At 35.5% G+C, this 23,694-nt stretch overlaps 1 protein-coding gene across 9 annotated transcripts in view; it reads right to left on the reverse strand.

Moving 5' to 3' along the window:
• Positions 1-5,124: 5,124 nt before the first annotated feature.
• LOC137640163 (nuclear factor NF-kappa-B p105 subunit-like) overlaps positions 5,125-23,694 on the reverse strand; it is a 53,350-nt gene continuing 34,780 nt past the window's right edge. For 6 of the 9 annotated variants that reach the window (XM_068372680.1, XM_068372682.1, XM_068372677.1 and 3 more), the window contains exons 12-25: positions 20,832-20,890; positions 20,182-20,301; positions 18,301-18,699; positions 18,106-18,174; positions 15,995-16,148; positions 15,393-15,675; positions 14,649-14,763; positions 14,028-14,250; positions 13,567-13,736; positions 12,973-13,077; positions 12,685-12,858; positions 11,588-11,781; positions 10,916-11,168; positions 5,125-6,725 (exon numbers count right to left, since the gene is read on the reverse strand). In XM_068372680.1, the coding sequence (XP_068228781.1) occupies positions 10,919-11,168; positions 11,588-11,781; positions 12,685-12,858; positions 12,973-13,077; positions 13,567-13,736; positions 14,028-14,250; positions 14,649-14,763; positions 15,393-15,675; positions 15,995-16,148; positions 18,106-18,174; positions 18,301-18,699; positions 20,182-20,301; positions 20,832-20,890 (2,315 nt within the window). In that variant the 3' untranslated portion in view covers positions 5,125-6,725; positions 10,916-10,918. The remainder of the gene's footprint in view (positions 6,726-10,915; positions 11,169-11,587; positions 11,782-12,684; positions 12,859-12,972; positions 13,078-13,566; positions 13,737-14,027; positions 14,251-14,648; positions 14,764-15,392; positions 15,676-15,994; positions 16,149-18,105; positions 18,175-18,300; positions 18,700-20,181; positions 20,302-20,831; positions 20,891-23,694) is intronic. The other 3 variants (XM_068372678.1, XM_068372687.1, XM_068372679.1) reach the window with 3 other exon arrangements.

Raw genomic sequence — 23,694 nt, forward strand, 5'->3', positions numbered from 1 at the left:
GAGCAAAGGAGGTCGGAGCAGAAGCATGTGACGCTTTCATTGAAGATGAACTGTTGAACAACAGAGACTTCTTAGAGCCAGTTAAGATACAAAACCTCAAGGCACTTGGATCCATGCATAAGAAAAGTACCAAGAGATCAGTGGACTTAAAAGTTGTACAGTTCAAGCATCAAAGAAATGTAGCTCAACAGTTATTCGTGAAATTTTAACAACTGGGAATTACTTTAAAGCTGGAAGTGCTGGTCGAATTCCCCGTGACGCCTGTTCCCTACAGTTTAGCAACTGCTAATGGTTTCTTCTGTAAAACTGATAAATCTAATTTCATCACTTGACAAAAGAAGTACTGTAGGTGATGCAGCAGAACCTACTGGGAAAGAAACTCGCAATATACAATGGAAATGCCTGTTTTTACATGATGAAAGATATCCAAAGTAACCTCCTTCTGTTATGTCAGAAGGTCTTTGGCATGATGTACAAGGAAGGAGATGCAGTATTTGAGTATTTAGCACAGATACGTAGATTCCAGTCTGTGAAGGTAAGTTATATTAAATGTGCTATTTAACATTGTAATGAAACATCTTTTTCAGTAAACAATGATTTCATAATTTATCCATGTATGTTAATTCATTGCTATTTATCTGTTAAATGATGTGAAGTTGTCACTACACAGGAATGCATCAGATGAGAATATGGTGAAAAATTTGTCATACAAAGTGAGAAGACTAAACGACCTGTGGATTAGAAGGCCTTCCTGAGCAATGACTCCAACAAGCAGCAGTTCATTCGTCTAATACTACTTATGAAGCAGCTATTACATCACTATAATTAGGATAGTAATATTTTAATTTGACATGAATATTAACATGAACAGTTGTATATAATAAAACATCATCTTTCAAATACTCACCAAGCTATGGAGCCAGGATGCACTCATGGACTGTGTGGCAGAGAAGTTACTGTAGTGTATGATGGACATGCCTACCTGCTGAAGACAGATGATGGCCATATGATCATCAGAACAAAGTTGCCTTCACTGCTATCATCCATAGAGGAAACAGATTTGAGGTATTAAGTAGTGATCTTTGGCACTTATAGATAATGTATATAAATTTATGTAAACTCTGCATACAGTACTTTAATAACTACACAGCATATTGAAAGTATCTCTAATTTTTCTGGATATCCTATACTGTGTACATGGCAAGAGGTGTGGTTACCGCACAGAGTCAAGAGCCTGGACAATGATGTCTTCCTGCTGTTGTACTAAGCATCGAAGATGGAAGATGTCAGTATTTTGTTTGACACTGGTACGGGAAACAAGAGATGGCTGATGAGTGTATCTGAACTGGCTAAGGCCATGTCTTTTATACATAAAGCATTGTTATCACTACATGCATTCACAGGGTGTAATCTAACCATCTGGTTTAAGGGGATCGTAAAGTTTAAACCTCTGGAACTCCTTCAGAAGACGGTGCACTTTGAAATTTCCTTTTCAGATTAGGTGATGCCTAGAAAGTGCCATCAGATTTGGTTGATGAACTGGATCCTTTCACCTGTGCTGTCTTTGGTAGACCAGACATCAAACATGTTGAACTTCTCTACCTGCAACTGAACGACTACAACTGCGAAGAACTCAGCAAACCATAAAACGTGCACATGAGGAAGGTACCATAATGTTGCAAAAGCCTGAAGCAACATATAAAGTTGGTTAATTACCAGGTGGGTATATGGAAGCGATCTCATGTTCTGAAGCCTGATGTTCCTGTTGCCAATGAGTCATGCTTGGACTCTTGATGAATTTGAAGCCATTGTGGTTTGATAGTAGCACTCTACCTAAATAATTTATCAACATCCAGGACCTGCCATATGACAGGAATGATGATGATAAGATGCTTTCTCACAATACTATGATTGTGATAATGATGGGTGTTAAATTGGTGCATGAGTTTTTGCAACCGAAACTCCAAATTTCTTAAAAGTGATAGGTGACTAAAAAGTTTACCATTGGATTCTTTTACCTAAAAAACATGAATTCAAATAATACCAAGGTGCATAATCTTGGTAGTATTTTTTTATGTGGGTACCTGTAAAAATAGGTAGAAATGATACATTTCTACCACTCAGAATTCCATAATAGGTATGAGTGCTGAATGGCCTCCCAGTTCCCTGTATTGAGCCTTCTGACCCTAATTCATAAATCCAATTTAAAGCAGGTATACTGAGTCAATTGCCATGGTTTCCTCCTTTGTGTCTTCACTGTGGGAGTTTTGAATCATCACGTTGACAGATTTGCCTTTTACTCCAGAGAGGACAAGGTGAAATTTTCAAAGCAGGTGTTGACTTTTCTTACCAGTTGGCTAAGTTAGTTTTGAAGACATAATGCCATTTGTGGTCATCCTCAGCAAGTTTTGAGTAAGAGCAGTAGAATTGTTGGTGACTCGCACACTAGGGTTAGAGTTCAAGCCTTTCTAGGGCCATGATTGATTTTCACTTGCATTACAATTTTATTGATCTAGGAGTTTGGTATGGAGGGTTTAAGCAGTGCATAGTTCTCCGTGTCAGTATTGGGGTACTCCTGGTTCTATTTGAAGAGAAATGTACGTATAGTAACGGTCAGAACAAACCGATCCACCATGCAACATTTTTCAAATGACTAAGAAGGCTGCAGCTATGCCTTTGAGGGTAAGCATTGCTTGCAACATTGGTCCTATGGAATTGTTTCTCTTTGTCCAAACTCTGTGAGGGACAGTTGTCCAATTTCTTTGGCCCCAATTCTCAGACCTTTGCTGAAAAGTGAGCTAAGGGTAAGAATGGTGGGGGATGCCAAGGTAAACGGTTTTTGCTTTTAAGTGATTTCAAGTAAGGTGAGCCAGCTGGATCGCTCAACAAGAGTAGAAGCAGTGATACCAAATTGAGGTGTTACTGCAAGTCTCAGAAGCAGGAGTTACAGTTATTATTACCACAGAAGCAAGCACAACTGCAGGTATGCGTACAATAATAGCTACCAATATGGTTGAATCAAGCAAAGTAGCAGGCAAAGTCTGCAAAATCATGGTCATAAACTATCAATGGCAAGTTTTTTTTAGATATGAAAACTATTTTTCAAAACACCCTCATTATTTGCAGATTTGGTCAGTTGCGTTACAGAGAATCGTATAACCTATTGAATAAAAGTAAATCACTTCTTCGCAGTTTCGTGATAAGTACTCTCATGGTGTAACAATTTCAAGCCGACTGCGCTCCTTTTGCACCTGGCATGCTTCATGCTGTTTCCCTCTTCACGCAGCACAACACACCATCTCTCGCCGACTCAGCCTCAGTTTCGCATTGTTTCCCCTCAAGTGTGTATCTCCCGCTTCAGTCCTTTTGTGCAGAATCACATGTAAAAAACCTGAACATATCCAGCGTGCTTCTAGTGACTTAATATAAAATGTGATATGTACTGTATATTACGAAACCCCCTGAGCCAAACAGTCAATGGCTCAAGTGTTGTATCATACTTTAGACTTAAGAGGGTAGAACTTTGTACGTGAATGGTTATTGGTGTTGTATTGATTCTTTTTCTTTTAGTTTTTATGTTGTTTATGTATTCATTGTATACAATATTAGTGTTATTGTTATATTAACTGGTACTGTACAGTGCTGAATACAAAATAATGTATTTTACTGTAGTAATGTAAATGCTGTATAGGCTACAAGTACAGTGAGTTTGAATGGTGCGAGTCAACCTGCCAAACACAACGGTCATTCACGATTACCTTAACTAATTAACCTGTACTGTAGTGGTAGTGCTGTACCTATATTACAGTAATATACACTACAGTATCAGTGAGTGTTCTTAGATAGGAACAACAGTGTTTTATTGTTACTTTACCTATTACATGTACATGTAAGTAGTAGGTTGGCAAGGCATCAGCCATCCATTGAGATACACCTTGTACTACTGCTTGTGATTTATTAGGACCTTTGACTAACCAGATATTACTACATTGGATCTCTCCCTGTTTATGGGTTATTTTTCCTTTGCCTACACATACACTGAATAGTCTGGTCTATTCTTTACACATTGACCTCTTTCCTCATACACCTGCCAATACTATGGTAACGAAAAATTCCTCTTCACTCAAGGGGTTAACTAATTGTTCAGTGGCTACTTTCCAACTGAAAGGGTAGAAGAGACATAAACTCTTCAAGGAGGACACTCATAAATCAAATCTTTGTTCACTAAATCTTTGTTAGTGCCATGGCCTCTATACCCTGGTCTTTCACTGTCTTGGGTTAGAATTCTCTTGCTTAAGGGTACACTATTATATCTCTTCTTATATCCTTTCCTTACTGGGCTATTTTCCCTTTTAGAGCCCTTGGGGTATAACATCCTGCTTTACCAACTAGGGTTGTAGCTTAGCTTGTAAGAAAAAATAAGTATGACAATGACTCATGTTATGTGTACACGTGTCTGTATGCACTGTATACTTACTGAAATATGTTATTCATTAACACAATATTGTACTTATACCGAGATAGATTTCCAAGTAAAAGATTTCCAAGTAAAAACAATATTAGGCCATACAGTGAGTTTCTTATGTTTTAGTTGACCATGCATAGGCAATGGGCACTGAGTTGATAGGTTATGAGTTACCCACTCTAGGGCAGCAAGTATTCATGTACTGTATACAGTACTCGTGTCCGTCTATTACAGTACTTGATCCTTTTTCAATTACTGCTAGGCTTTGACTACTCAACCAGCATAAATGCCTTTGACAAGCTTACCCCTAAGAGTGTCAAAGTTTACCATACAAAACTCGGCCATGTAGATGGGCCCCTAGTTGCTGCAGGAAACTTACTAGCTTGAACATAAGGCAGTTCTTCATTGTCCTTCATCTTCCCTCCAAAAATTACCAGTTTTGTAAACATCGGAGTTATACAGAATTGTGTATATTGTACAGAGTAGACATATCTTTACATTGAAAAAAATGTGAACTAGAACACTAAGCTGAAAATCTTAATAGGGTTTAGCTCTCATATGGCTGCCAAGGAGCTGAGGAAATTATTGATCATTTGAGATTTTTTGTTAATTGATAATTGTAAGTTAAACAAACTTGAGGCATAGAAAAATACTTGAAACACATAAAACATGTTTATTAAATTTAACTTATAAACTTTTAGCAGTATAACAACAGTAAAAACTAATATAAAAGAGAAGACAAAGAAAAAAAATCATTTAAAGCTTTTTGGAATGTCCTCCATAAAAACATTTACCAAAGAATTTATATATACGATATATTTTTTCAAAACAATTAGATAATGAAATAGGTATTTTGAATTTGACAACTACCTAAAATGAATATACTATAAACAATTAAGAGGGAATGAAAAAATATTGCAATTATAAAATCAACATAGTGACAAATTTCTTCAAGTGGAATGAAATGCATAATTGATAAAACTACTAAATTCACTGACTATTCATAAATTTTATAAAATAATTATTGAACTATATTTAGTAATTAATGGAAATGAATGTACTGCCTAGAACTACACTGTCAAAGCATAAATAAAAATTTCTTTCTGGAATATGTAAGGAATAAACTAAGTATTTGTTTGTACAAATTAGCTTGAAAAATAAAAAATGTAAAATACTTTCAGTATTACACAATTTAATGTGTAACAGTTACACATGAATATGGAATGATTTTTATGCACGGTCCATATTTTAAAATATTACTACATATTTGAAAAATTGCCGATATAAAATATTGGAAAATATTATAAAATATTACCCTAATGGTTTAAACTCTTCACTTTATACTGTATGCCTTATAAATTCAACCTTGCTGTAAAGCAACAATCAATAGAAATTTTGTATATACAGTAATTATTCGGTTGATAGTCATACATTAAAAAAAAAAATGTAATAATCAGCTAACAAAGTTACCTTATTAATCAGCTGATTGCTTTCATCTTAAAAACATAAGACTAACTTAAATGTACCATTAACTGAAGTTACTCTAAAGTTACCAATAAAAATATATAAAATCTATTTATATATATACAAAATCTCATCACAAAACCATTTGACAAATAGCTGGCAATGTAACTTAGATATTCTTAAAGGACAAAAAATCCTTAAAATTACAAAAATATTTCTCAAAATGGAATAAACCCCATCTTTCTTATTCAAGATCACAATATACCACAGATATATAAGCATAAAGGCACTCACTTCCCACTTGCAAGGTCAATCATCAAAAGCTAGTACTACATCAAAAACTAGTACTGAACACCATATTGAAAATAGATCTTTCTTTTTGATTTCTTCTCAGCCATACCCTCAAAACATGCTCCACCATTAACGTCCATTCTCTAGTTCACCTTGGCAAGGACAACACCTTGATGTAGCAATTCTCAACAATCAAATCCAATAGGCATTTACATCAACCTTAGTTATCTAATCTGCCTAAGCAAGAATGGCATGACAACTCTGACATAGCACAGCACAAACATTTTACACAACAAAGCACATACCTGAGAAATCCTATTGTGACAAGTATGCTTTACCTAACTTTCTCCATCTCTGAGCACATTCATATAGTTCCTTAAATCTAGATGCCCCCTTAATAAAAGAACTAGAAATGTATTCCAGTTTATGCTGCATCTAAGACAGCAAGACAATCCTTCAAACCAAGAACTTCAAGACAGTCTCTGAGCTTGTCGACGGTAACACCCTGGAATAGAGAACAAAAACAGAGTTTAGAATTTAACTACAGTACAGCGGATACGAACGGAAAAAAAAACAAATATATATGTAACATGTTTTTTCCTAACTATACAAACCATTGTCCTTTAATTAACATACAGTACATTGAAATGGTTTGTATTCGTGTAGGAACAAACCTCAATTCCACATTTTCAATCCTACAGAAATATTTCATTTTTCTCAGCTATCTTATTTAATAACAGAAGCTCCTTATAATAACAGTCATGAGAGTTCTGAGATGTTCATAAATGTTGAGTCTATATTCTCAGAAAAACTCATTACGCAACCTTTCAAAAGAATTTAACTTTAGAAATTATTTAAAATAAAGACATTTTAATCATGTTAAAATTATTTAGCTTAATCGTATAGACATGTGGTAAGGTGGCCTGGTGAGCAATATCAGTGCACACAAGTGGTGGGAATATCTACACTACTATACACTTAATATCTACAGAGGAACTAAATCGACTGCTATTACAAGTAAATTAGACTTAGCCACACCGAGTAAATCATTGAGATACTCCATATGATAAGACAAAATTTCTGGGTATTTCAAAAAAATAATGTTAATTGCTGGTTGATTTTTGACATTCAAGTAAAATTTGAATAAATATGAGTTGACCTGAATTCTGTGCACACAGGTATTGGGTCATATGGAATATTCATCTAATATTCGTTGATAAACTAATTAAACTCTTCAAAAACAACATAAAATATACTACAACAGCTCACTTTTTAGTTGGAATTATTAAACCTCAACAAGTTTGGTATGTCTAAATCTGTTATTTCTGATGTGATCAAAGTGGGTGTAGCTTTGGCTGCCATATGGAACTCTTTATGCACACATTAGGATGATTCCAACATATTTTAACATTTACACCAGCTTTATAAATTGGAAAGAAAGCTATTGTACTGTGCAAGACATTTTAAGAAAATTGATTTTTCACATAAGCAAACAATGTTAGTAGAGTATGCATGTTATACTAAGACTAACTTTCTTTCAATGTATTTTTTTTTTCTTTTACCTGCGCAGACTTGCAATACAAGTGTCCAAAGTTATATATTATGCTAAACATAACTTTGTTATCTATACACTACAAACATAAAAAACTACAATATACATAGCTACTGGAAACCTTCATGAAAGTTCTGAATTTCATCAAAGATGTGTCAAAGAAAACTCTCTCTCATGCTATAATTTGTACAAATGATCTATCAACATAATTTTGAAAATTTACTCTTCACAACAACACAAAGTTATTTTTTTCTGTGCAACTTGCTCATAACAGGGAGGAATTCAGTAGACAGGAAAGGAAGGAAACCCCATCCCCTTCCGCCAATCCAGATAGCTAAAACTTACCCCTTTCACCTCAAGATGGTACAAACACCCAACCCTGCCCATCCACAAATGGGAAAGATATTGCCACCAAAAATGGAAAAGGAGGAGGAGGAAAAGTTTCATAGTATTACTGATGGTGCAGTGACAATGAAAATAAAGCAATTTACTAATCTTGGATTTAAAAAAAACATACAGCCACTAGGAGCACAGTCTTGTAAAAAGATTAGATATTGTATTTAATCCTTTTCTATTTTTTAAGACTTATTTTATTCATTACTTACTTTAAATCTTTTTCTATTCAGACCTTTTTACTTAGTGCTCATCCTCATCACTGCCTCTGTAGTTCAGTTCAATTGAAAATGACACGTCTTTAAAAGCGCTATCTTTCTCATTATAGTGTTCTCGACTCATTTTTTAATGTTCTATGGATTATTTCCCAATTATCTGTGGTCTAAAGAATAAAAAAGAAGAAGAATGGAAACATCCAATTCATTTAGATATTTAAGAGTTTATATAAACAGTATAATGAGAGAAGAGGAGTCACTGAATAGATGTAGAAAAATAAAAAGCAGGGTCTGAGCAATAGATTGTAAACACTTGGTATGTCTAGGGATGGCCTGATGATGAAATATGGAGGGATTTTGAGCCAACCCTCCTTTATGGAAGTTAAGTGTGCATGCTGAATGTGAATACGAAACGACAAGTATGGTTGCTCCCAGTCACCTACAAAGGGTAAGAATAGGTGATAACGAACAACAACATTCCTCTATCAATGCATGAGAGTCTGAGTCTTGCATGATTATCATAATCTCAGTCCGGTTCAAGACATGGTTAACGTTGTTATCCGTACGAGTAATATCGTGAAAGAGGGAGAAGGTTAGTAAGGGGTGGGGAGGCTGTGGGCATGGCCAAGTGATATTCTTTAAAGAGATGCAGCTAGGGCTAAGGGGATGCTGCAAAAAAAACCATGTACTATCTACAATATACCACATAAGGTACACAGTACATTGTGCCTCTACAGGGAATATAAAGACGACGACTTAAAACTGAAAACTGCAAATGATCATCAAAATTGCTTGGATACGAAATTATGCTTTGTTGCTATATAAAAAAACATGAAACATGTCTCCAGGGACACCTAATCACCTTTTACTACAAAATACATCCTAGACTCATACATAGCTCACTGCTTCCCATTTAAAATAAAACATCCAGAATAAAAACCTTGTCCAATATTAGAAGTTGTTTTCAAAAGAAAAGCCACCATGTGTTGTAAAGAGTTTAAGAATTAAATTATAGGAAAATCTAAAAACTGTTGTGGAATAAACTCAAAATAGGTCCTTCGAAGTAAAAGAGATCGAGGTTAATTAGGCAGAGTCCAGAGAAGCCTACCAAGCCTTTTATTAAAGCTTAGGAGAGAACCCCTACTGGTAAAAGGCAGACTTAATATAAACCAACCAACACAGCAAATTAGCCACTCTTTATCCTACCAACTTCAGAAGGATTCAAGAAATTAGCAACCATGAAATGCAACCATAAAAATGGGAGGAAACAATTATTTACTGTCAATTACTTGGACAAATTTTCAAGGGAGGGTGGAACTCTTTAAAACTCTAAACAAATAACCATAGCTTATTTCTATTTGTATTGCTAGACAAAAAAAAATTACTTTAGACAGCTCCCCCTGTGTATATAAAGGAATTGGGTTCAGTTAGGGTTACTATATTTTTTTTTCACAAACAAAGCAAATAATTATATATGAAGAGCCTCAATGGCCATTATTTGCTAACCAAGCTATCAGAGAATAGCCAGAAAACTCAACATTAGTACAGTAAAACTATTCAACAGTGAAAAGCAAAAAAGCTTTCTGGTGCTAGACAGCGAAACAATGCAGCACCTTCGCAGAATACGAATGATGATGCTCTAAAAAACAAATAAAACTTGTTTTATCCGGGCTAAGGAACTAAGGATACTAATAAAAGTTCCCTCTAGATAACAAATAAAAAAAAAGTTCATGTCTACATTTTAGCACTATTTTCAAAACTTTCACTCTAAGGTGACTGAGCTATTTGTAGGTTTTTGCTCATTAGTTTTTTTCACAGCTGTGAAAATATCCAAACCTTAAGTAAAAGATAGATATGATACCCATTCTAACTCAATCTGAAGATTCATTATATTAATTATGACTGGGATGAGAAGACAATAATTATGAAATACCCATGCATTCTCATATTTTAAGGCCCTTACCATATGCAAAATGAAAACCCTATTAAAAAAAAAAAACTCATAACAGATGTACCAAACCCAAACAATTGATGCTTATAATTACTGTCATAAATTCCTTGACACGACCATGGGCCTTCTTACATTACAAACACCAAAAGCATGAGTAGCATTAATGCATTCATTAAAGGAAGTACCACAACCTAACTAAATTAACCAAAGAAAATTACTAACTTAGTATATTATGCAGATTCATATATCATCTAAAACATTCACCATGCCAAATAAAAGCAGTTACTAGGTATTCACTATCTACATAAACATCAATATTACATACGCTAAAGGAAGACGCAATACAAATTCTCCCTGGAAAAAGAATACATGCCTATTACTTCTGAAGCCACAGCAAATTAGTCAGGCTGAAACAGCATTTCTATCCCCAGAATATGAAAATATGGAAAATAGACTGTAAATAAAAAAAACCCATTATCCTAAACCAGAAAATATAATTTAAAAATGAGGGACAAGTGACAGAAAGCAAATTTCTATGAGACCCAAGAGCATGAATGACAATACACATGTCCCCCATTTCATACCTATCAAGACATTACTGGACATATCGTTGCCAGAGAATTACACTGCAGATTATAATCGGACTTCCCCGGGCAGGTATTGTAGAACCTAACCTTCATATTGTCTGGCTGAAGGAGAAGTGAAGCTGGAAATGCCTCTCTCGATAGATGAGGCACTAAGTAGTCTAGGTCTAGAAGTTGTGCCAGGTGACGCCAAGTATCACCACTCAAATGATTTGCCAAACGACTCCGAGTTCCAGAACTTAATTGGACAACACTGTAAAATAACAATAATTTCAACATTAATTTCTATACACAATATATCGCATGATTTTACTGTAGCTAGCAATCATGAATGTTGAAATACATTGATGTGTAAAAAATACTTAATTCACTTGTATTTTTTTAAATCAAAATCTGAAATGCAACACCATCACTTTAGTGAGAAGATTACTGGTATACGTATTCAATGCTGTTAGCTATAGAGAAAGTAATCTTATCGTCGGTCTAGTAAACCAAGCATTATTCACATATCTTAAGTGAACTTATTACGTAGAAAATCTTCTTAAACATTAAGAACAACAAAACCTATGTAGAATATAGTACAACACTTTATATGACTTGTGCACAGAAATGATAAAGGACTTGAATTTGCTTTTTTTCACTACTCCAAAACAGACTTAAAAAACTGTTTACCTGTTCTCTGGATCCTTTGAAGTATCCGGGCTTTGAATATCCGATACCGAAATGTCGATGCCAGATACAGAGATATCAATACCAGAGTCTCCTCCAAATTGTGCATTTGGTAATTTAGTTACTTCTTGGACTTCATTTGCTGCTTCTAATACTGCTGGCTCATCAGTAATCTCTCTTCTAAGGATTGCCAAGATCTAAAACATGAAATAGAATCGATAAAGCATAATAAATACGTACGTAAGTTATTGCTCACTCGAGACAGATTTCTCTAAACAAACAACATTCCAATAAAATATAAAGATGATTGATGCTGTCACATACAGTACGATTACTGCTGTTACATCAGCTATCTGATTTAAATACTTCAGGTGCCCCTCTCTCAAAAACCTACAATCCTACACAGTAATGTTGTCTTTCAAGTTTTGTATATGCCTTAGGTCATTTTAGTCAAAATATACTACAACTGATAAAATATCAAATAAATTAAACTGATGATTAACCAATTTACTCTACTTATCTCCTCTTTACCTCTCTTTCATTTACACATTCCCCTAAAAAATTATAGAATAACTGTAAGACTTATCAAAGGCTGTATTTAAATTGCTAAATATTAAAACAATTTAAACTTGAATTCAGAAAAAACTTTGAGCTGATTACTTCATACAGTATAATGAATTTATGGATAACCACATAATAATACTTTATTGCATCAACACATGAAGTAACATGTAGTCTTGTAATGTCTATTGAGCTCTGTATGTGGCCTAGGAAATATTTTTTTTACAAAGAATACTTTAATTCTTATACAGTAATGATAACAAATATATTAAAGAATTAATTTTGTTACACTTCACTACCTTCTACTTTCTCCTATGCTTCCCAGTATAGTACTGTACCATAAAAATAGAGAATATAAAATTATATCCAAATTCTTTTCATTAGGCATTTTGTTATTCACTAAGGAAACGGCATTACTCATTATACTGTAATCAAGCCTTTGCTATCATAAAGTCTGGATAATGATTCTTGCATATTAATGTTATGCTTTAAAATTAAAGTAACCTGGAACACCAAATACCAGTCTCAAGAATAATTACCTCTCTATTATCTCCAGCATAGTCCAAGGGTGTGTAACATTCAACCTCCTCCTCTTCATCATCCTCCTTACTTGGCTCCTCCTCTTTCTCTTCCTCTTCATCATCTTCATCTTCCTCCTCGGACTCTGATACCTTCTTCCTTCTTCGTAGGTAATTTTTGGCTTCAGGATCAGCCTGTATATATCAATAAAAAATAAGATTAGAATTAAACTAATCATGACACTTTAGATAAACATCAAAATTCAATTTCCACATTCACTAAATTTATTAATTACAGTATTGACTTACATTTGCTCTAATAAGTATTCTGCACATTTCAGGATCTTGGGCTTGGGCTGCAAGGTGTAATGCAGTGTTTCCATCAAAGAGACCAGCTTCTATGGTAACACTTGTCTGAAATTTCAAGATAATAAATTAATCCCACCACTGATGAGTTTTGTTAATGACTCCTTAACCAATGTTAAATCACTTCCATCATAGTAAATCAAATAAATATTTCAAAAGCAGACACATTTTTCTCAAAATACAAAAAATTATGGGAATTCCAGTTGAACTTTTTATTTTGCTTATGATTTTTGCATAGTTTTTCTTCCAGAATGACAATCTGATGTACAACTTATATTTCTTTGGTTGTTCAGTGGTACAAAAAGTAGATTAACCACTAATCTTCTTGAGAACAATACTTCTGTCCACAGTTACAGGTATACAATAACACAAAATAAAACTTTGGAACAAATTATGAGAATGTTTGCAATTTACAGTAACATATGTTTCCCAAACTAAGTTTCAGTAATGCATCCACTATAACAGGGAACAGTTTCATAAACTTTTCATGACATGAATAAGAATAGATAAGAATAACACAATTAAATTAATACTTACATGTCTAATAAGATACTCTGCTATTCTGTGATGACCATACATTGCACATAAATGTAATGGATTTGCACCTCTCTTGTGTTCACAAAAGTGAACTTGTGCACCAGCATTGATCAAAATTCGCACACTATTTATATTACCACTTGTGACAGCTATATGCAAAGGAGTCTCACCTGGAAGACATAAGTACAAAATATCAATAATAATATCAATAACAACAACATTTACCTATGATCAAAACCTTATTTACAACTTGAGATATTCGGTAATTCAATAAACTTCAAATCCTTGAAACTAAAAACTAGAGATTATCATAAACATACTGGTTCAACAAAGTTTCATTCAAATAAAAGACCAAAGTATTGTAAATGATTAAACTGGACATTAAACATTAGTTACAGTAAAATGAGCAGACAGAGGTACTCAAAATTCCAACTGCATAGTACAGTTGATAAAACACTAACCCTGATAATTATAGGCATTAATAGCTTGAGATATTGCTGATCGGGCTCCATTGATGGGTCGAGTTAATAAAGCTTCAAGACAGCTGTGATCTTGAAGCCGGGCAGCTCTGTGCAAGGGTGTGTTTCCTTGTGCATCTGGAATGGATACATCACAGCCTGGAACAGCGACTAGCCTTCGAACCATACTTAATTCATTGCCATTTACAGCCTGATGCAAAGCCGTCTGAAATAAGATATTTTATGTAATTTTACTAATTACTGTTGTTTCAATCATTAAATTAAATAATTACAAAACATGATAACATTTAATTTAAAACAGAAATTTGAATGAAATGCCTCAAGTGGCTAAACATTTTTAAAATTCAAATTAAATTTCCCTTTAACTCAGGAAGCTTTACACGCTGTTTGTGTGTCATAAAAAACCTCCCATATTGGGGAGACAATTCTCAAATACTGAGAGTTTAAAATTCTTGATGAATATACAGTACTGTACTGATCATTCTTCTAAACTTTTTAAAAATTTTTAGAACCGAAATTAATTACCCCCTTTTCACATTATTTTTCAAAAACAAATCACCTTTCCTAATTGATCAAGTAACAATGATTCCTGGGGGAACTTACCTCAAGAGAAAAATTCTGAGCATTCAGTAAGTCTGTAGGTTTAATCTTCTCACACGCTTTCAGAATTTTATTAAATGCATCAATGTTCTTGTTACTGACAGCTGTGTGTAGAGCACTGTAAAATAAAATTACCATAAAACAAAGTTCTACCAACAATGAACGAATGAAAACAGTGTCTTGTTTTGTCCCTACCACTGTATCTACATTTTTACATTTTGTACCAACTCTGAAGATTAAGATAATTTCTGAACTACTGGTACATCTACAAGAAATCACAATCTTTCTTCTTGTAACAAAAATAAACTTAATTCTTCATGGCATAGTGCAGGCTTATGATGTCACTTTAAAACTTATCATGGTATTCCAAACAAAATAAAACCACATAAAGAAAATTAATAAGCGAGGTTAGCTGAAAATCGTTAATATACGATAACATTGGAATATTAAGGTCTTGGAATTTTAGATGTTAAATGAAATCATTCAGAACCTCGAAGGTTGTCAACCTGTAACTTTACTTTCAGCATCTTTAATTCATTTTTTCAAATGAAAGCCAAATTAAGATTCTGGGGGTTAAGAATTAACATCTAAAATTGACAGTTGAAAACAAAACTATTTACATTAAAATACCAAAAAATATTAGATATAAAACCACTTTCAACTAAATTCTAAATAATAAAAACCAACTTTTATAATACAGAAAGAAAAAACAACTGATAATCAATAATAGAATCAACATCTACTTACGTGTCACCCTGATTATTCTGTACTGCAAGGAGATATCGGTGAGTAGCCAGTAAGAGAGAGATGTCTCCAGTAGCTGCATATGCTTGCAGACATTCCGCAGCATTTATTGCCACCTTGAAGGCTACATCTACATTGGGCGAGTTTCGACGATTTCCAGAGTCTCTCTGAGTTTGACGATGTTCTCTTGATTCATCGATACGTACTCCAGAAACTAACTTGGTAATTTCATCTATATCTTGCCCGGAAGTCAAAGGCTTTTCTTTTTCCTTCTTTTTATTGTCTGCTGCAAAAGATGAAATAATGTGATGAAAAATGTCAAAAGTACTTGCAAAAAGTACAACACACCAGAGCATCATCACTTCACTAATTCTTAACAATTAAATTATTGAAGGAACTAACCAAAGAAAAAACATGAAATTTTGATAATAACTATTACTTCTATACTCATATTTTATGGCAGACATCAATATTAAACAAGATTCGAGTAGGAAGCAATATGAATGTTAAAAGAGGTTCATGCAATAGAAAAGAAACTACTTGAACTGTAATGTCAGGTAAATATTTTTAAAATTATCAGGATATACAGTGTACTGGGTACCTACTTGATTTTCCTCCATAATCAGCCTTCAAATTGGACACTGGAAGATCATTTGATCCATACTCAAGCTGCTCTGATGCAACTTCTAGCATGTCCAAAAGGCTTTCTTGACCAAGGTTTCCCAGGTTGAAACAGTCAGGTAGGGTAAAATCTTGTACCTGTAAAATCAAATGAATATGTACTCCTCTTATTATAAAAAAATATAATTCAATACCTACTCATCCTGATATTAAGCATATAATCTTGTCAACTTTCTTTTCAAAATGCATCTGAACTATTGTATACCCTTAACATTTTGCATATTTAGTGCTTTCTCTGCAATCATGGTCTACTGTAAGCTAAATAAAAGCTTTCTAGTAAGGCTGAATTTGGTTATGAACTCTACATTGTTAGTTGTTGAGTTTCCTACATCAAGAGAGGATCTCAAATATACAATATACTTTACTAGAAGCTAACGTATTATGCAGTTGTAATAATTAATTCCATTATCCTTATTGTACCATCTAACAAGAATACAGAGCTAACACTCGCAACCCTCTCACAGGACTGTCCTAAAAGACTAATGTTCATGCAAAAGTTATATGAGAAGTTGATTATACTTGAAACTTGAAAAAAAGTTAAGATAGAATTAAGCTTTGGGGATGCTTGATATAAAATTCATACAGAATGGCGGGAAAAATGAAAGAGGCTGAGAAGAAGCAGTCTATAGTTTAATCTGTATTAATGATCAAAGAACTGAACAGGTAAGAAATTTGGATATACAGCAATCCCTCTCATATCCACATTTGCCCATAACTATACTTTAAATCGGTACTCATTCTTACCTGCAATAAAAGAGGAAGAGTGACTAACTAACTTTGTGCCGATTCCATACAAAGTAGGAACTAAAAATTTAAATAGATGGCAGACCTAGGTAAGGTTGAGCTAGCGTTGCGCAGGGGTAAAACATGCTTACAGTACTAAGCCTCTGCCTCTTGTACATAGCATTTAATATGCATACACATAATAAAGTACATTCATACTGTACGTCAAAAATGCCTATTGATTATATTTAAGTGATTCATCTTGTAATATTCAATTGAGGATTTTGATAGCTAATTATAATAGTTCTTGAGTGTGATGCAGTGATCTGACTGATACAATTGTGTACATTTTGTTTTTAATGCACACTTAAATGATAAACAATTCTTATTCATTTGCATTGAATGTTACCATCAAGTGTATGTTTGTATAGGCTAGACACTATTAAGCCACGATTTAGGGGTAACCTGACCTTTGCAAGGCTAAGCTATTTTCCCATACAAACAATTTGGTCTTATTCGTACCAACCTCGGAGCTATTAGTGGAAATAGGAGGGATTACTGTTAGTAGGTGACAGGAAGGATCAGTGTTCAAAGAAAGTTCAGTCATGTAAAGAGAAAGGATGATAATGGGCTGGTGGTAATTCTATAGATCTGTGGGGTTAAGAGGAATGGGAAAGGCTTGCATAGACGTCAAAAGTTGTAAGAAAATAATGAAACTCAGTCAGTACTCATGCACCAAAAGAGTGAATGCATGATAGAGCTAAAACTGATAAGGGATGTTGGGTTAATACAATGTTAAGAGCCATGTCTGTAGGATTACACCCTTAATGTTCGGGAGAATGTAGTGGAGGTTTTATTTCTTCATAAAGGACATTTACGATCTAGTAGTTACAGGAAGTATGCAAGCGAGTGTCCAGTACTGTATACTTTACTGCTTTTGAGGATTTATGAAATTTGGCCAAAGGCCAGATACTGAGGTCTGGGAGGCCATTCAATGCCCAAGAGCAACAGGGGGAAAACCCTGCAGTTGCCGTATGAAGGGAAGGCTAAGAAGCTAGACAGTAATAGGGGAATAAAGGAAGTAGGAACAGAGTTATAATAGAAGGGTAAAAAGAATGCAGCTACTGGTCCAAAGGACACTGCTAAGACCTTTAAGAAAAGAAGGCACTAACTCAACAATATTACTTTTGTTCTGGAGACAATTCCTTAGTGGAAAATCATAATGAAAAAAATAAGCCTTTCTGAAAACTGAATTACTTTAAATTGACCCTAATCTCTGATAAAAAGAAGTGTTCAAGAAGATAGGACATACCATATCCTGTTGAGACTGTACTGACAAGGTCTGCTGTGGTACAAGCAAGGTCTCCCTTGTTCCCTCTATCTGCAAATAAAAGAAGGGGTCTAGTAAAAGAAATTGTACTTCAAGTTCTTAAAATGTCCACTTGAGACATTTTTCTCATTATGAAAAGCAAGTGAGAATTGGAAAAAAAAAAATTAAATCACTAACCAAATGTTGAAATCCAATTTCTTGCTTAAGAATTTGCTGCTGCTGCTGTTGCTGTTGTTGTTGTTGCTGCTGCTGCTGGTGCTGTTGTTGTTGCAGCTGCTGCTGCTGGTGTTGTTGTTGTTGATGCTGCTGTTGTTGCAACTGCAGATGTTGTTGTAATTGCTGTTGTTGCATGTACTGTTGGTTGACCACTTGCATTGTGTTCTCTTGCTGATATGAAGGAGAAGGTACCATCATAACAGGTGGAGAAGGAGAATTGTACTGAGTATCTGTAAATTGAGGTGTCATACCTCCTACATCAACTCCACTTTGATACTGAGGGGAGCCAACAGACTGATCCCCAGGAGACATCATCCCATACTGAGGAGAAGTTGATATTTGAAGAACGGGCGATGGAACCTATTGAAGAGGATGAACATTTTAACTTTAATATTTTTTCTAAATCAAAATTAATAACAGAAAATGTTTGTCAATCATATTTTTTGATAAAAAATTGAGTTCATAACAACCCAAAATCAACAACTGAGTCTTATGTCCACACAAAAGAATCTCACAATAAAGACCCTTGTTAATAGATTTCCATTGTGCTCAACTCTACTTCTTAAAATCAAACTCAAGTATATCAAAATACTGGATGTGGTATAGCAAGAAGCATAATATGATCTAGGAAAGACAGCCAGGACTCGCGACTACTTTAAACTCTAGCAACTAAAGATGGTATGCAATAAAATAATGTCTTAGGGGAAGATAATGGAATCGACTTAGGACTACATACAGAATTTTATTAATACAGTATATCCTTTCTCATACTCTTTCTCAGGCATCCATGTTTCTATTTATATTGCAAATCCATTGATACTGTACTGTGAAATTTTGCTTATATTACTATTTAGAGTACGGTACCAAATAAATTTAATCTTTTTGGACTGAGACGGTTTTGTGATATCTCTATGCATCTTTACTTTGGTGTACTGTATATCCTAGAATGCTTCAACTTCATACGAAATTTAATTAGGCATAAAAGGTTCTAAAAAATATGTTTCTAGTATTTTCAAACACAGATCAACACTATAATTTACATTTATATTTGCTAAACTATCCAATTAGTAAAATAGCCTCAGCTCATCAGATGCTTTATTGTCTGGACTTCTGAGTAGAGGCAAAATCTAAAAATATGTAGAGACCCAATAGAGTAAAGCCACTTTAAAGATTCTAGATATCCCCATAAAAGTAATCTCATATAACTTCTGGACAAAGCTGGCTAGTCCTATGAGAGCTAAGATTCATTGCAAAGTGGTCTGCCATGACCAACTATTTTTTACACGTATCTAAATACAATATTCGGAAGAGACATTCCAATTTCCTTTTATAAGTATCAGAAAGCAATTTTGAAATATGGATAATGACAGAAGTTAAAGCTTGGCGTCTCTGTCTCTTTTCTTACACGTATTCCCCCATTCAAATTTCTAGACCTCCAGACAACTTTTCCATTTCTCCAAAATATTTTTGGATGCTAATATTTTTCATTTTTTCTCAATTCGCTGCCCAATTACGCTTACTTGTGCTTAACACTACCATCATGCAGAATTACTTCTAAAACTCTACCCATATAAAATACACTTTAATAATGTAACTGAAAAGTAAAGAAGTCTTCAAGTTCATCACTTTAAAACTGATAGCGTACTGAATTTCATGATTTTACGAATTGCATCTCTTGCCGGTTTAAACTTAGTCAACACTTCGACAGAAATTCATTCACTAACTCAAAACCCTAAACCTCTATTACTAAGAGATTCTACATTACTTATTCAGAAAGTTTTTTTATGCATGTTAACCCTTTTGAAATAAATAATAAATAATAACAGAAAACTGTTTTATTACCTGGATCTGGGCATTCCCTATGGTCAAATATTCTGCATTAGGTGTTCCTGTAGACCCAGGGTGCAGAGGAGAATAAAGACCCTGGCTGGTGGAGTCTATTGAATTCACTGGAGATGGCACCTACAAAATGAGAAAAAAAAAATGACAAAAGTTTTTATTAACTGACACACACAGAAAAATAAAAAATAAAAAATAAAGGGGGAAATTGTGAACTTCACAAAAGTATTCTGGGAAAAAAATGATGACTAAGCTTAACAATAGGATACAAATTCATTACATTGTGATACTGTATATGAATTCACTATGAAAGGAAAGGACAAAGTGAAATGGATAGTATGACAATCATCTTACATTTCAGTTCCTCAATCAGAACAATTTGTAAAACAATAAAAAACATGTTTGAAAGTTTGAAACAATATAGTTAAGAATTGTAAATGTAAACGGCAACATCAAAAGCCTACATAACTATATGTAATCACCAAATTAAATTCTTGGAGGTCAATTACAAGTAAAATTTCTTTTAAATGATCCAAAATTCAATTTTGTATGTTTTTTTGAGGAGTTAAATAAAATGTCCAAAAAAGTGCCTGGGGCTCGGGTGCCAAATTATTTGGCATTCAAAGGGTTAATATTCATGAAATAATACATACCATATGTTGGGGAGACTGACTTGAGACTTCTATGTTGAAATTTCCATTGGCTCCTAATTCTGTAATGATAAGTCTTCTTAGAATATATATAAATTAATAGTTTATTGAAAAAATGTTATTTTTATTAATAAAATAAATTTTTGAATATACTTACCCGATAATCATGTAGCTGTCAACTCCGTTGCCCGACAGAATTCTATGGAGGGATACGCCAGCTATCACAATACTAGAAGGGGGTGTATTTACCAGCGCCACCTGTGGCCAGGTACTCAAGTACTTCTTGTTGACACCTCCTCAATTATTCCTCGGTCCACTGGTTCTCTATGGGGAGGAAGGGAGGGTCGATTAAATCATGATTATCGGGTAAGTATATTCAAAAATTTATTTTATTAATAAAAATAACATTTTTCAATATTAAACTTACCCGATAATCATGTAGCTGATTCACACCCAGGGGGGTGGGTGAAAAACCAGTGTACAAGACTAAAGGATAGCTAAGTATCCCGTATTTCATATAATCAGTTATCCACAATAACAATGAAATAATAAGTACCTGGTAAGGAAGTCGACTTGAACCGTTACTCTGCCTTTAATAAGATCGTCTTCCTTACTGAGCGCAGCGTTCCTCTTGGGAGGCTGAATCAACTCAAAGGTGCTAAAGTATACAGGGCTGCAACCCATACTAAAGGACCTCATCACAACCTTTAACCTTGGCGCTTCTCAAGAAAGAATTGACCACCCGCCAAATCAACAAGGATGTGGAAGGCTTCTTAGCCGACCGTACAACCCATAAAAAGTATTCAAGAGAAAGGTTAATAAGTTATGGGATTATGGGAATGTAGTGGCTGAGCCCTCGCCTACTACTGCATTTGTTGCTACGAATGGACCCAGGGTGTAGCAGTACTCGTAAAGAGACTGGACATCTTTGAGATAGAATGATGCGAACACTGACTTGCTTCTCCAATAGGTTGCATCCATAACACTCTGCAGAGAACGGTTCTGTTTGAAGGCCACTGAAGTAGCCACAGCTCTCACTTCATGTGTCCTTACCTTCAGCAAAGCAAGGTCTTCTTCCTTCAGATGAGAATTTGCTTCTCTAATCAGAAGCCTGATGTAGTAAGAAACTGAGTTCTTAGACATTGGTAGAGAAGGCTTCTTGATAGCACACCATAAGGCTTCTGATTGTCCTCGTAATGGTTTTGACCTTCTTAGATAGTACTTAAGAGCTCTAACTGGGCAAAGTACTCTCTCCAGTTCGTTCCCCACCATGTTGGACAGGCTTGGGATCTCGAACGACTTAGGCCAAGGACGGGAAGGAAGCTCGTTTTTAGCCAAAAAACCAAGCTGCAAGGAACATGTAGCCGTTTCAGATGTGAAACCTATGTTCCTGCTGAAGGCGTGGATCTCACTTACTCTTTTACCTGTTGCTAAGCACACGAGGAAAAGAGTTTTAATGTGAGGTCCTTAAAAGAGGCTGATTGGAGCGGTTCAAATCCTGATGACATTAGGAACCTTAGGACCACGTCTAGATTCCAGCCTGGAGTGGACAACCGACGTTCCTTTGAGGTCTCAAAAGACCTAAGGAGGTCCTGTAGATCTTTGTTGGAGGAAAGATCCAAGCCTCTGTGGCGGAAAACCGCTGCCAACATACTTCTGTAACCCTTGATCGTAGGAGCTGATAGGGATCTTACGTTCCTTAGATGTAACAGGAAGTCAGCAATCTGGGTTACAGTGGTACTGGTTGAGGAAACTGCATTGGCCTTGCACCAGCTTCGGAAGACTTCCCATTAAGACTGATAGACTCTGAGAGTGGATGTCGTCCTTGCTCTGGCAATCGCTCTGGCTGCCTCCTTCGAAAAGCCTCTAGCTCTTGAGAGTCTTTCGATAGTCTGAAGGCAGTCAGACGAAGAGCGTGGAGGTTTGGGTGAACCTTCTTTACGTGAGGTTGACGCAGAAGGTCCACTCTAGGAGGAAGAGTCCTGGGAACGTCGACCAGTCATTGCAGTACCTCGGTGAACCATTCTCTCGCGGGCCAGAGGGGAGCAACCAACGTAGCCGTGTCCCTTTGTGAGAGGCGAACTTCTGAAGTACCCTGTTGACAATCTTGAACGGCGGGAATGCATACAGGTCGAGATGGGACCAATCCAGCAGAAAGGCATCCACGCGAACTGCTGCTGGGTCTGGAATCGGAGAACAATACAAGAGGAGCCTCTTGGTCATCGAGGTAGCGAATAGATCTATGGTTGGCTGACCCCACAGGGACAAAAGTCTGCTGCAAACATTCTTGTGAAGGGTCCACTCTGTGGGGAAGACCTGACCCTTCCGGCTGAGGCGATCTGCCATGACATTCATATCGCCCTGAATGAGCCTCGTTACCAGCGTGAGCTTTCGATCTTTTGACCAAATGAGGAGGTCCCTTGCGATCTCGAACAACTTCCTCGAATGAGTCCCTCCCTGCTTGGAGATGTAAGCCAAGGCTGTGGTGTAGTCGGAGTTCACCTCCACCACCTTGTTAAGCTGGAGGGACTTGAAGTTTATCAAGGCCAGATGAACTGCCAACAACTCCTTGCAATAGATGTGAAGTGTCCTTTGCTCCTGATTCCATGTTCCCGAGCATTCCTGTCCGTCCAGTGTCGCACCCCAGCCCGTGTCCGATGCGTCCGAGAAGAGACGGTGGTCGGGGGTCTGAACAGCCAATGGTAGACCTTCCTTGAGAAGAATGCTGTTCTTCCACCACGTTAGAGTAGACCTCATCTCTTCGGAAACAGGAACTGAGCCCGTCTCTAGCGTCATGTCCTTTATCCAGTGAGCAGCTAGATGATACTGAAGGGGGCGGAGGTGGAGTCTCCCTAACTCGATGAAC

This window comes from Palaemon carinicauda, chromosome 4 (genome assembly GCF_036898095.1).
Source record: "Palaemon carinicauda isolate YSFRI2023 chromosome 4, ASM3689809v2, whole genome shotgun sequence".
In the NCBI taxonomy this organism is placed as follows: domain Eukaryota; kingdom Metazoa; phylum Arthropoda; class Malacostraca; order Decapoda; family Palaemonidae; genus Palaemon; species Palaemon carinicauda.